Consider the following 14,621-nt stretch of genomic DNA (forward strand, 5'->3'; position numbering starts at 1 on the left):
TGCACAGCGTATATCTTCGTCTACTGACGTCAGCTCGGATTGCTTTCGTTGTTAGGTTTAGGGCTTTTAGCATAAGTACACGATAAATACACTGAACATTTTCGGGAATTGGCAAAAATGATATTTATGCCAATAGCCCTAAACCTAACACCGAAATCAATCCTAGCTGACAGACAGAGACAAAAACAGTAGAAAAGTGCTGAATGCGGTGTGTGATAAGTGAGACTACAAATCACAGACGAATTTCGTCGGTGAAAAAACGTCAAACCAAAGCCTATGGAATCGATCCACAAGTGGAGTATTTTAAAAACAGAAATCCTGAACCTAGATTCGATTGGATGTCTTTAGATCTGTCAATTTTGTGTTTTTATCAAATGTGGGGGCGAAGGTATTTTTACTTGTCAATTTGACAGTACATATAATATGAAAATGACTAGTGAAGTTGGAAAGAGCTCCTGGGTCGTCTGCCGGCACAAACACATGTGACGTGACCACTTGTGTTTTTGTGCCAATAAAATGATGTAATGAAGCTTGCTATAGGAGTCATCGTCTTATAGTTCTTTCTTCCGTTGTGTTCAGTAATTAGGAAGATGTTGGACAATACTTGTGAAGATATACCAACGCCTCCCAGTGTTCCACTTAGTGGAAAATATATTAGGTTTGTGATCTTACTTGATTTGAATACTACTACTACTAATATTAACAACACAGGATCTCACTAAACCTGCCTGAAGAAAATTTAAGATTTAGAGAGCCTCCTAAGTTTATTATTTGGTACATATGTGTGTTAAGATTTTTCATAGTTGAAGTACAAAGAGCCAGTAAAACGTTACAGACAAGAGCCTAACTTGATGTAGTACGGTCCACCCTTGCGTAGTGGGCCATGGGGTCAACGATTTACCAAAGTCTCATTACTTGAAAACGAGAAAATACTCTTGAATATTCTTATGGTAAATATGCGATATCGCCCGGACGGATTTCTTCAAATTTACAGTGAGAAAGTACCAGGCCCGTAGCTAGAACTGACCTCCAGGGGGGGGGGGGCTCACGTGTTATTAGGGGGGGCTTTGTAAACCAAGTCCATTTTTTAAAAGTTTATTAGTATTAAATGAAGGTAAATTATGTGTGTCAGGGGATATTAAGTTAATTTAAAATATAAATTTTAGGAATATCATACAAATACTACAGTTTTTTTCCAGATCTTCTGAAACATCTCTTGAAGTGCTAATAATTTCTACTGACACCATCCCTTAATACACACACTATACTATTTTTGATGATACATATTTATATCATACATGTTAAAATGTACAATATTCACTTCAATCATAGTGCCTACCGTATATTCCACTCCTGGCCAAAGGAATAAAACTTGGGATCTGTTGACATTTGATGCAGATGCGGAAGGAATGTGGATAATGACATCAAAGTCACAGATTTCTGTCAAACGAGTGGCTGCAACAGCGGCAGGAAAGGTACAGATAAAAAGGCTCCCTATGAAGGAACTTTCTAAAGTCTAGAGAATATTCTAAACACTTGCCGCTGCTTAGACTTCTGTTCATAAACAGGATGAACGAACGAAGTTGTGAACAAAATAATATATTCTGTCTACATTTTCACTCTTCAACCAAACAAATTAGATTACAAAATAGTTTTACCTAATATCAAGGGGGCTGGCGACCATGTCAGGGGGGGCTGAGCCCCCCTGGCCCCTACCTGGCTACGGGCCTGCAAAGTACTTACTGAAATGAGTTTCTTTAGCATTCTGGACGTTCTTGGAGGTATTTTCTTTCACGGGAAACTAAAAACTTCGTATTTGAATGCTGCTGAACAAGAATTAATCACTTTTTACGTAAGAAACTTGCATTGCCTGCCATTTTATGCTGTTGTTTCCATTGTGTGTGTGCAGATGGCGAGAGCGTCGAAAGGCACACGGTCTCGTCAGTGTTTCCAAATGTGCATTTTTTTTACGAGAATTTTTTTTTTTAACTATGCTTACCTAACCCAACCTAACCTAACCTTGCCAGAAATGGTTTTTGGGGCTATCGTGAATGGTTTTTGGGGCTAACGTGAATGGTTTTTTGGGGCTATCCGTCAGTGGTTTGTAATGACATAATGAACACAAAAGTAGGTATTTTTCGGTTAATAAGGTTGAAACACTGCATACCCACGACAAAACACAAGCACGGCACGATGATCCATGACGAGTGCATGCCATATTGTCTGTTACCCAAGCAGAACAAGGAATACAAATAATATCAAAAGTTGACACTATTTTATGGAAAAAGGCATAACTTCACCTTAAAGAATGTTCCGCAATGCAGAAAAGGTAAGTACCAGTGGTAAAATTGAGGAAATAAATGAGTCAAAGGTGTCCGGGCATTATTGCATATTTACCATTATTATAAAGTAGTTATTATTAATGAATTATTAATGTTGAATAAATGTATGAATTATCACAGTCATACATTATTGTTATTGCTTGCCAACTTTAAGGAATAAAAGTCCAGTAGATTTCGTTACAATCTTTTACATGTGTGTGTGTGAGAGGGAGAGACAGAGAGATGGGTTCACAGCACAAGTGGCATTCCATTCAAGACAATTTTAAGAAAAAGACACATTTAAATAACTTAGTACTATGTTAGCTGTTGGAGCATAAAGAAAGCCTTTATGAGCAAGAATTTGAAACTAAGGAGATGGTTACTTCTAGCACTGAAATGTTTATAGTTCTAAGTTATACATGTAACTCCATTTCCATGAAAGTGGAAGTACACCATTTGTGCTCTGAACCCCTTATATAGTTGACTTAAAGACAAACTCAAACACTTCACCAAAATTGCTGAAATGCAACATATGCTTCTCTCAATAATTCAGGGTGTGTTGCACCATAATAACAGTGCTTCCAGCTTGGTGCTCAAACCTGTTAAGTAGTCAACTTTGAGTCTCACCACCAAAGTTACCAGGATCAAGTTCCGGGCCAGGCATGGATGTTCTTTGTGATCATCATCAGTTTCATGTAATCACTCATCCTCGTCACCAAAATTAACCAAAAGTGGCAGCAAAGAGGCACTAAATAAATAAAGTTCAAAAAGAAGTATCTCTGGAATTACATAACCTTAAATGCCATACAGAAGACATGTATTTGTGCTGAATGAAAATGTATTTCCCCCAGTTGTACTTGTTTTCTGGAGGGTATTATGAGGATGCCTATCCCCTTCCCTCCTCCAATATTGTCAGTGTATGCTAATATTAAGTGGTATTGACATTTATAGTTCATGTCGCAGGTAAAGAACAAGGAATAACAAGACAATGGGGTGTGGGAATTAAAAGTGACAATTTGTACTTGTAGATTTACATCCTAACGTGCCTAGTTTTCTTCATGAATTCTCTTAATTGCATTGTCTTTAAGAATTATTTAAGTAGTCATATTGGCTGTCATTATGTTTCTTTTTCCAGGAGTTTTGCATATGTTACCATTAAGGACCGTCTTCCTGTGATCCTCACTAAAATAATAGATCAGTTATGTCGTGACAAAGAGAAGTTATGTGAAGAATATGGAGAGGTATGAAAAAAAGTACCGGTAGCCCTTTTATTCATCCTTCTTGGCTTATTTATATCGACAAAAAATATTGCTGCTTGTAATTGTACACATCATTTATTAATTTCCGCTGACAATGCTAAAAAACACAAATATAAGTATTCAACACAAATCCGTTCAATTGTTTTTTTACATAATTTTTTTTAATGAATGTTGTTACTACAAAGGGGGCCGTTGACCCACTGTACCCCCTAAAAAGTACCTTGATTTTAATTTTAATCTACAGATTTCGATGTTTTATCTAATATAAAATTGGTTCCAGCACCCGGAAAACACAAATAACGGAGATATTTGATCCCAGAGTATGGCCCACATAAGTTAAAACCTGCAATTTTGGAGTACTTTCGCTGCTTTTTGTTAGTAAAAACCAGTGGCGAAGCATGCTGTCTCTGGAAGGGTAGGCACAGGACGGAGCAGGGATTGGGGGGAGGGGAAGATGTGATTTTTTTAAACATTATTATGTTAAAATATAGCCCCTAGAAAATAAAAGATAACATATTGCCTGAATCTCGTCTACTAATGTTCTAAAAAGTCGGGATGGTGATTGTAAAGGATAATGTAGTGATTAATGCTCTCGCTTTATAATCAAGAAGTAGAAGGTTTGATTCCCTCTGGAGGCATTGGTTCAGATTCTGCTTTAATCTAGTCTCGATTAGATATCTGAGAATAAAGGTGCTTCTGTCTCGAAGATCAGAAAACAGTGACGATGGGACTCGATGTTCTGACCACGGGTCACCCAATGAAAAAGCTGTTCTGTCAGGCCCTAGCCATCTTACATTTGTTACATTAAAGCTCCTCGTAAAAATTATTTGCTACTTCAATAACAGTATTGTAAATGTTTCTCGCATTACAGAAATGGTTTGTTCACTTGATCGTCACTTAGCGTTTATTTCTTTTTAATGCTGACCTCCACGGCAGATTGGTTATAACAGCGTGCTACCACAAGGGCCTCAGGTTCGAATCCCCTCCTGGGCATAGGTGTTCTTTGTGAGTGTCCCTTCGTCAATGTCATCATATTATCGCTCATTCTCATCTTCCCAATTAGCCAAAAATGGCAGAAAGTCAAGTAAAATAAACTAAATCTATCAATCAAGTATTTCTTTTTAACTCTTTTATGCATATAATTCTTCTTCAACAGGCGAATTTTTTAAAAAAAATTATAATATGATTTAGAAAATGCTAAAATGCTAAATGAGAACACGGACACCTTTCTATGTAACACACCGACCAGATAATTTCAGTAACATGGATTTTCTCTACGTTTGCATTGTACGTACTTTGCCCCATTTTAAAAGTAGCGCATTTTCAGTCAAGTCACTAATCATGAAAGGAAATTTCGCCTCAATATCCCTTTCCTCAAAGAAATAAAATACTTTCCCTCTCTGAATCGAGATTTGTGTGTGCCACATCCAGCAGATAACACTTCGCGAAAAGCGGTTCCTCAAAAGAGCTGAAAGCACCAAACTTAACACTGGTAACCCACTTACATGCATTATTTGCAGTTAGAATTCTAATAATGCCTACTTTGATAGGTTAGGAGGCCAGGCTTAGAGGTGTGAGCAACACATTTTCGCTACATGTTAGCAGCTGGGTGTGCTCTGCTCCCGGCACAGCTCTGAATCTTCCATGGAAACGCTGCTTCTCAACAAGCTCTGTACGTCCACTGCCTGCTTCGTCACGTGCTCGCACACGATCACCACTCTTCGGAAGTCAAGGAGAGAGGGTGAGAGAGAGAAAAGAGGCAGGACTCTCAGTTTACATTACAGGCGAACGTGCCCCTGAAATTATGCTTTCCCGCATGAATCACATAGGTTGTTATGGCACCAGCTGCACACTCAGGCGGGCCTCGCTGAATGCGCAGATACGGTTCCAGGCAGGGTTGCAAACTTGCGGTAATTATCGGAAGACCTAGAATTTCAGTTTTCTTTTATTAAGCGTCGTTTAATGAAATTTATAAGTAATAAAATAATCTGTAATAGACAAATATATTAGGGTAGGCCCGGCCTCATAGGATGCTTCGCCACTGGTAAAAACTGTAAATTTCTCGTATCGGACAAACGGATTTCTTCAAATTTACAGGAGAAATTACTTACCAAATGCAGTTTCTTTACTAAAATAGCAAAAGAACATGTTGGAAATAATTATCAGTACAAAACCTAGCAATCCTAAGTACGCAAAATTATAGCTGCTGTTGGGTGCTATATTCACTTGTGCGAAGTCTTCGGGCTGTTCTGCTACATGGTAAAGTAACACACTAAGGTAACAGACGTACTTTACTTCATAAGAACACATTTCCGTGAGCTAAAATCAACTGAAAACATTCATAAACAACAATACCTTCATAAACCATGCAAAACATTTCATGTTCTCCAGGGGGTACAGTGTGTCAAAGGTACTGAAAAAAAGTAGTATCAAGCTGTGTAAAAGGCTTTGTTATGTAATGAATAGAGCCCGGAAGTTCAGGCATTTATTTTTGTAAAAATAGGCACGCAAGAAGGCATTTATAATGTGGAAAATAGGCACTAAAAATGAAAAAAAAAAGGCATATTTGGAAGTCCCTTACTTTTATCTATAATTTCCATCATGAATGAAGTTCTCAACATTCATTCATAGTCCTCTCTCAGAGAGAATGTTTTTCATAATAGAAAATGATCTTTCTACTTCGACAGAAGTTATTGGAGCATACATAAAACAAGCTAACGTAGCTGGACTCATTTCGGTAACAGCATTTTCACCTTTTAGAATGTCACAAATTGTTTTCAATTGTTTCAAGTCCTCATTTGCACTCACTACCCGTTTGCACTTTTCCGCAACAGCTGACCCCTTTTGGCACTTCCATCATCTGCTGCATAGATTCCTCGAAGATTTTCATGGATGCTATAAGAGTCTCACCTCTTTTTTCTAGCTTTGTAATTGTCTCTGGCAATGTACCATAATGTGCAAAAATAAATGACAGTTAATTGTTCAGTTCTGAATAGCACAGAAATTTTTTCACTTCACGAATTGAACCCACTTCATTTTCTGGAAGAGCATCAATCAACTCACTGAGTTTTTCAAGGTTGTTAGCATAATATATAGCTGCTGATATCCAGGTTCCCCATCTCGTCAAGACTGGTTGCGGAGGTAAACTAAGATCAGGCGCAACTTCCTGAAATTTTCAGGTTCGAGAGGGAGATTTCAGAAATACTTCTGTGTGTTCGAAATCAACCTGTCCACTTTTGGGTGCAACACTAACTTTTTCGGCGATCCTGTGCATTGCGTGGTCTACACATGTGATATGAAGCATGTTCGGGAAAATAATTTTCAATGCTATGGCAGCCTTCTTCATACAGGGAGCTGCATCACTGATAAAAAGTAACACGTCATCGTGATGTACACCATCTGGCCAGAGCAGAAGTAGGGAATATGAGAATAACTGAGCTATTGAAGAACCATTGGCTCTCTCTAGTTGTTCTGGCGTGAGAAGAAATGACGAGGATTCTCCGCATGTTGGTTCCATAGTTCCTATGATGACGTTGGCTATGTAGCATCCCATAGCGTCAGTAGTTTCATCTATTGAAATCCAAATCTTCTTTCCAACAACTTCAGCACGAATTCTTTGCAGAGCTTCTTCGTAGCAGACGCTTAAATATGTTTTCCGCAGCATAGATTCCGACGGCACCGTTTCTTTAGTGTATTTCTCCAGGAATTTCCTCAATGACTTGTTTTCCACTTTCCAGAAAGGTATTCCTGCTTCCATGAAAGCTTTGCACAGTTCAAGAGAAAACAGAGATTGTCTGTTGGATGAAGTGCCCACTGTTGAAATTACAGATATCTTCTTCTGTCCGATCATTTTAGCAGCTTCAGATTTATGTTTTGCTGTTGACACATGCTGAGATAAAGTATTTTTCTCATGGTTGATTGTTTTTTCACATATCTTGCAGAGAAGAATAGTTCCGTCTGTCGAAAATGTGCTTTCACCAAATTCACACAGCATGATGACTACATGATCCTTTCCCTCCAAAGTGCAGAACTAAACTAAAGAGAGAACTTGATTTTGGAACCCATGCAAAGGCCCTTGGGCATTAGTGCTGTTTCTTGTCAATAACCTCCTGACACGGATGTTGGACGTGATGACATAATTGTGCAGGTGTTCTGCAACAGGTTTTCAGCAGTCAATCATGCACAAGGAAATGTTAACCGAAAGGCAATATCCTAACTCACACTTTTCTCCTTCGGCAATGTTGAAACATGCGTGAGTTCAATATTACTTAAATAAGGCGAAAATTATTCACACAATAAACGGAAGAAAAATAAATGCCAACAACGTTTTTTGGGAGAAAAATAATTTATATACACATTTTTTTAAAAAAAATTGTCAAATTTCATTGAAAAAGGCAAAAAAAAAAGACATTACAATTAAAAATAGGCAGTGGGGTCCCAAATAGGCAAAATTAAAAGGCTTCTAAAACATTCAAAACAACATAAAAAATGTATATCAGGAAAAATTTTATCAATATATGCAGTAGATAAAAAGAGGCATTTTGCCAAACTTCCGGGCTCTAGTAAAGAATATCAACATTTGGCCTGTTAATAATATTGTGCAAAGTACTGAAACATTGCCACAAATGTAAATGGAATGCCTCTTTGAATGTAGTTTGTTATAATTATTATTATTGTTAAAATTTTTATAAGTTAATTTTAAGTATATCAGTTAGTAATATCTGTATTAAGATAAAATATGGAGATATGTTAAAATTAATTAATCTCAAAACTGACATGTTTATAAAATCACGTACAACAATAAAATTGTCTAATCCAACCTTTTAATTTACCTTTTGCTTGTTAAATTTGTGTGGACCTAAAATATAGTAAATTCTTATAGGAAGCAAAGGAAGAGCTCAAGTCGATCATTGGGTTTTTCTCAAAATTGAAAAATGAAATGCAAACCAACAAGGTATTAATACATCTAGCATGCAATGAAGAAGATACTCCACTGTGGAATACATCTCTACAAGAATTGCAAAACAGCATAGGGAAGGAACCGAAATGGTTTGAGACACCCTGGCTGTATGTGGAATGCTACTTTTACAGAAGGATCAAAGAGGGCTTTGTAACGAAGTAAGTATAATATTCACTTGCGTAATGATTCCACGCAACTAGTGAAAATAAATACTTGCTATCAATTTCAGTGACTATTGTTACAATTCACAGAAGACTGTTGATTGGCATTCTATCAGTTCCACAGCAGATTATGTAAAAACGTATGTGGCTAAAATCACCTATTGTTGTTGCACTTAATTTCAGATTGGTTTATTAGATATCACTTGTGTTCATGTTCACATTATTTTGTTGTTAGATTAAATTTCCTTCAGAATCGGTTGTCAAAGTTGTCTGTCTTAGTCTTTGTTTTGAGACTGATGTGAAGAATTTCATGTCACATTAATTAAAAAGGTTAATAAACCATTCATGTTCTCCAAGGAACATTTGCAATTTTACATCAGATTTGTAGAATATCGGTGATGGATATTTTTTTATTAGTAGATTAGCAGTATTGGCAAAAAATATATTATTGGTCTTTCCATATTGTGTTGTAATCATTTTTAAGGAATGTTTATATGGATGGACATTGTAAATAGCGATATAATAAAACAAAAGTGGTTTGTGCATTTAATCAGTTGATTTCCTCTTTCATCATCCTGCTGATAATAATAGTCTAATAACTGTTTTTCTATTTCAGTAAATGTATGAAGAATTTTGACCCATTTTGTTCTCAAAAACAGAATGCTTTGTTATCTTCTCTTGAAGCAATCTCAATTCTTGCTCAACACATGACCAAGGTTGTTCAAGATGTTGCTTCATCAAATCAACCAGTTGTGAAGAAAGAATTAATGCGGTTAATAGAGGTGAGTTTCAGTAAATAGTGTCGTAGTATTCAAGATTGTGTTCAGTATTTTTATTCTTATTTTACTAGTCATTCCATATCAAATCCATCAGTGACTGGGCCTTGTTGTCATGAATTTTGATTATTTTTGAGGGTGGCTCTTCACGTCATGTTCGCAGTCAGCAACTTTCTCCTGCAAGTTGAGTTACAGAAGTGACAGAATGCTTGCGTTTAGCTTCCATGATGGAGTAACTATCTGATGTAACTTGGCCCAAAAGTATCAACTGAAATTATATGTACAGTATATGGAGGACTTATGATGCTATTAGCCCCATGCTTCCACATGTATAAATCCAGGCCTGCACCAAAACACATGTAAACCATTATTCTGTTCCTTTTTCTTTTAAAAGATTTAAAGCACTTACCCTGAAACATACTTTTGTAATGAAAGCAAATCTGTTCACAGTAAAAGAATAGGCATTCAGGGAAAATCTGGGCTCTATTCATTATACTATGTACACTTTAATTCTCAAATTGTACTAATTAGTGTGACTGTAAATAGCATGCCGTTAGAATAGCCAACTTGTAGCAACTTTTGACATGCTTGCCGCCTCAGTAGTTGGGCACTTGCATTAAGGGAACTGGTTTCCAGTCCCAGCATGGGTACATGTGTATTCTTCTATCTAATAAAAATCTTTCACACTCATTGCCACTATAATGAAATGCAAACAAACAAATCTTAACATACCTCTTACAGTAAATAGAAATGACTTTGACATCCTTTATCCAGTTTTTTTTCTCCTATACTTGACGTGAGCAGAATGCTTTATTTCTTGCAGGTTAATCTATGGGGCAATAAGTGTGATTTGTCCATATCAGTTGGTTTGGAAAATAGCCAGAAAATTGATCCCTTGGAACAACTGAGCCAACTTGAAAAGTTTATTTTAGTGAACGATGCAGAAAATATATGGGAAGTATTGACAACCTCACGGAATGAAGGGAAGGAAGTTGTTGTTGGTATGTACATCTCGCATATGTTTTACTTATTTGCTTTAAGAAATATTATGCTAAATTGGGGCTATACTAACGGGTGTCCCACGAACGGCGCAACTGGGAATTAAGAGTGGCGTTACTTTGTAACCGAAACCTGTACATACATAAGTCCTACACCAAATGTTAGCCCTGTCCAAGTAGATATTTTTAAACATAGAAACAACAAACGGGGTGCAGTGTTGCCAAATGTAAGTGAAAGTGTAAATATATTTTTCCACAAAGCATGGAAAATTGCATGTCAAACATTCGTACGGAAATTTGGATGTCAATTTCCATCTTGGGTAGGTGGACTATTTCACCATCTATAGTTCAGAGAAGAAAACCGATCGTTTTCGCGTATAGCCAATTCTGAAATGCCTCGTAAAGGCGTACCGGTCCAAATGGGCGTTTTTAAAAAAATATGAGGTGCAGTGGCAACACTGTTGATGTTTGAAGGCAACAAAAGGTGTGTTTAGTGATGGTCTATGACATGGAAATACTGGAAACAGGAAAAAAAGAAAATGAAAATTATGGTGAAAAAAGTGTTACTTACCTACTCCTGGCAACCATGCAATGCACGTAACAGGCAGTGTAGCTTTACAAAAGATGTTGAAAATGACAACCATTTTCCCTGAGGCATTCATCAACACGTTTTATCATGTTGGAAGCAACTTTATGCAAGGTTGATTGGTTTATATTGTTAATGGCTGTGCAAATGTTTATTTTTAGATCATCAAGTGTTCTTGGGTTATTAATGTAAACTGTTTGTTTCAAATAACCCCACAGGAAAAAAAAAATCTGGTTGCCAGGAGTAGGTAAGTGACACTTTTTTCACCATAATTTTTATTTTCTTTTTTTCCTGTTTCCAGTATTTCCATGTCATAGACCATCACTAAACACACCTTTTGCTGCCTTCAAACATCAACAGTGTTGCCAACGTACCTCATAATTTTTTTAAAACACCCATTTGGACCAGTACGCCTTTACGAGGCATTTCAGAATTGGCTATACGTGAGAACGATCGGTTTTCTTCTCTGAACTATAGATGGCAAAATAGTCCACCTACCCAAGATGGAAATTGACATCCAAATTTCCGTACGAATGTTTGACATGCAATTTTCCATGCTTTGTGGAAAAATATATTTACACTTTCACTTACATTTGGCAACACTGCATGAACAACACTGCACCCCGTTTGTTGTTTCTATGTTTAAAAATATGTACTTGGACAGGGCTAACATTTGGTGTAGGACTTATGTATGTACAGGTTTCGGTTACAAAGTAACGCCATTCTTAATTCCCAGTTGCGCCGTTCGTGGGACACCCTGTATTTATTTACAATATCTTGATTAAACTGACCAAAGTTTTACTTTAAGAGAAGGACCGGTATAACAAAAATTGTGTTTTGTGATGTAAATTGTGATGTAAATTACAATTGATTCTGTGCAGGAACATGTCTAGTGGTGTCATGCTTAGAAATGCAATGAGAGAACTTTTGTTCTATTTCAGACTTGGTTCTGGATAATGCTGGCTTTGAACTATACACAGACTTCTGCTTAGCTGAATTCCTGTGTTCATTTGGATTGGCAGATAAGATCAGGTTCTATGTGAAAGCAATTCCGTGGTTTGTCTCGGATGCTCTTGTTCCTGATATACACTGGACAATAAGTTCCCTTATAAAGGCCAGCGATAAAAGTGATTCATCTGTAGATTGTGAACTTGTGCAGTCACTTGCTGAAAAGTGGAAATCGTATGTGGCAATGGGGAAATGGACGATCGAGGAAGAAACATTCTGGACACTTCCGTATGATTACAGTAGAATGAAAGAAATAGACAGGAAGTTGTACAGCAAGCTTTCCGAAGCAAATCTCGTTATTTTTAAAGGGGATTTGAATTACAGGAAGTTAGTTGGTGATATAAACTGGGACACAACAGAAATCTTTACAAAGTGTCTTCGGGGATTTCATCCTGCAAAACTAATCTCTCTTCGAACATTAAAAGCAGATGTAGTTGTAGGGCTGAAACCAGGTCAAGCAGACGAACTTTCAAAATTGCATCCTAACTGGATGATATCTGGTGAGTTTGCTGTGGTACAATTTTGCAGTGATATAAAATAATTCTTCATAGTTAAGAGGCTCATGTACAGCTTTATTTTTTATGCTCTGAATATTTTTTTAAATGAGTTCTTGATTTATTGAAAATGATCACCAAGCTCAAGCAGAAGGACAGTGATTTCATTAAAGAACGGGGGAAAAAATAAACACATCTGTTGTGTAATACTTATTAAATGAAATGTTAATGTAAAGTTGTTGTTTGTAAAAATACTCTTTAAATTTAGTAAATTAGGTTCTCCTATCATGATTTTCAATGCAATTTCATGTTGTGTGTGACACTAATTTTGTTTTATTCCATTTCACCCAAAACTTACATTCAAGAGTTTTAGTATCCTCCACAATCGTTTTTCTGAAATTGAATTATTATTATTATTATATTACAAGGTTTTCCTTAAATTCCTTCCCACATTTAAATTCACTAGAACTTTGTAACGGACAGAGATATTTCAGTGAAATAAAGTTTGTACCTCACAGCAGTCTTTAAAGTTTTACCTGGCAAAACTGCATGGTGAGAGGATTACGTGACTGTGAGGTATCAGGTGATTCCAAGATGGTGTTGATTCAGACGTCAGTGCGTTTTGTGGTATGCAGAGCTGAAATCATGCGTTCTGGTGCACGGATTCCAAACCTACGAGAGGGATACCCCAAAATTGAATGTGTTGTGTGCTGTGTCAACAGATCACCTAATCGGGCATTCCTTCTGAGAGGAAGATATCGTGATGGGTGCTTCCGACTTCAACATGCTACAGACGTTGTTCTTCCTTCCCCAGCTGATTGCACTTGGTATCAAGGATGACGTGCACTTCCAGCAAGACAAGACACCTCCCCATGTCGCTCTTCCAGTCAGAAACTTCCTGGGTCATGAATTTGGAGGCAGGTGGATAGGCCGCAGAGTATCCACATCATGGCCTGCAAGGTCCCCAGTTCTGGCCCCATGTGACTTTTGACTGTGGGGACATGTCAAGATGGAAGTGTACGCGGAAAAGATCTTGATGACCTCAAAGCAAAGATATCTGCAGTCATTGCAGGGCATTTCGGATGAACAGCACTGGAAAGCTATTCTGGGTTTAAGGACGAAATTGAAGGAATGCATCGATGTGAATGGTGCCCAGTTGGAGGTGGGGCGATGAGGATAACAGGTATGCAGTGTTACTAGGTAAAATTTTAAAGACTGCTGAGAAGTACAAACTTTATTTCACTGAAATATCTCGGTTCGTTACAAAGTTATAATGAATTTAAATGTGGGATGGACTTTAGGAAAACCTTGTATTTTGCACATGAGCTCCAAGTCTTGATCATTACTAGACTCTATATGTTTACATAAACAGCAATTTCAAATGTTGAATTTCATAGGCCAAGACACCAGGACAAGTGGATTTATCCACATCTATAATAATTTTTCACTGTGATATCATTACAGTACTAGGAAAGCTAGTTGGAACCTAGAAACTACCACACCTCTTTTGATTTGAGTCCAGTTGCACATTTTTTAACTCACTTGTCTTGAAAGGCTACAAGTTATGTGTATGAAATTTGCGGACTGAGTAAAAGTTGACCTTTATTTCTATCATTAAACCTTGCCAAAGTATGTGCAAATATCTTTATCATACACATGCATTAGAACTGGAAAGGACAGATCATGTGACATAGTCTTGCACCAATCATGGAACAGATAGCATCTTTTCTACTTAGCACAATTCTTTTGTAATTGCGTGTGTGTGTGCAGAGGGAGGGGGCGGGGAAGTGAACTTGTCTAACCTGTCTTTCACCAAATAATAAGCAAATTGAAAGAACTTCACTTCATATATGTTCATGTGAAATTATGAGTTTCATAGGGAGCTGTGGTTTTACTCCATCTAGATCAATGGCATTTTCCATTTTGGGTATGGTGTAAGATGTGTATAACATGTAACTATGATGTTCCCTATATTCTTCATTCTTAACTGAGGGCAGTTAATATACACATTCTCCCCAGTAAGTTGAACATTTGCTGGCAATCTATAATAATCTGTCA

At 37.1% G+C, this 14,621-nt stretch overlaps 1 protein-coding gene across 1 annotated transcript; it reads left to right on the forward strand.

Moving 5' to 3' along the window:
• Positions 1-188: 188 nt before the first annotated feature.
• Positions 189-14,237, forward strand: LOC145978840 (damage-control phosphatase 1-like). Its single transcript, XM_083111724.1, has 6 exons — positions 189-658; positions 3,457-3,562; positions 8,463-8,698; positions 9,318-9,483; positions 10,301-10,478; positions 12,003-14,237. The coding sequence occupies exons 1-6, from the start codon at positions 591-593 to the stop codon at positions 12,608-12,610; spliced, it is 1,362 nt and encodes a 453-aa protein (XP_082967850.1). The 5' UTR covers positions 189-590; the 3' UTR covers positions 12,611-14,237.
• The last annotated feature ends 384 nt before the right edge of the window (positions 14,238-14,621 follow it).

Source organism: Lepisma saccharinum, chromosome 25 (assembly GCF_977018435.1).
Source record: "Lepisma saccharinum chromosome 25, izLepSacc3.1, whole genome shotgun sequence".
Classification (NCBI taxonomy): domain Eukaryota; kingdom Metazoa; phylum Arthropoda; class Insecta; order Zygentoma; family Lepismatidae; genus Lepisma; species Lepisma saccharinum.

Coding starts and splice junctions, on each gene's coding strand:
- LOC145978840 (XM_083111724.1), top strand. CDS start 591: ATGTTGGACAATACTTGTGAAGATATACCAACGCCTCCCAGTGTTCCA. Junction 3,563..8,462: donor TATGTGAAGAATATGGAGAG/GTATGAAAAAAA, acceptor AAATTCTTATAG/GAAGCAAAGGAAGAGCTCAA. Junction 10,479..12,002: donor AGGGAAGGAAGTTGTTGTTG/GTATGTACATCT, acceptor GTTCTATTTCAG/ACTTGGTTCTGGATAATGCT.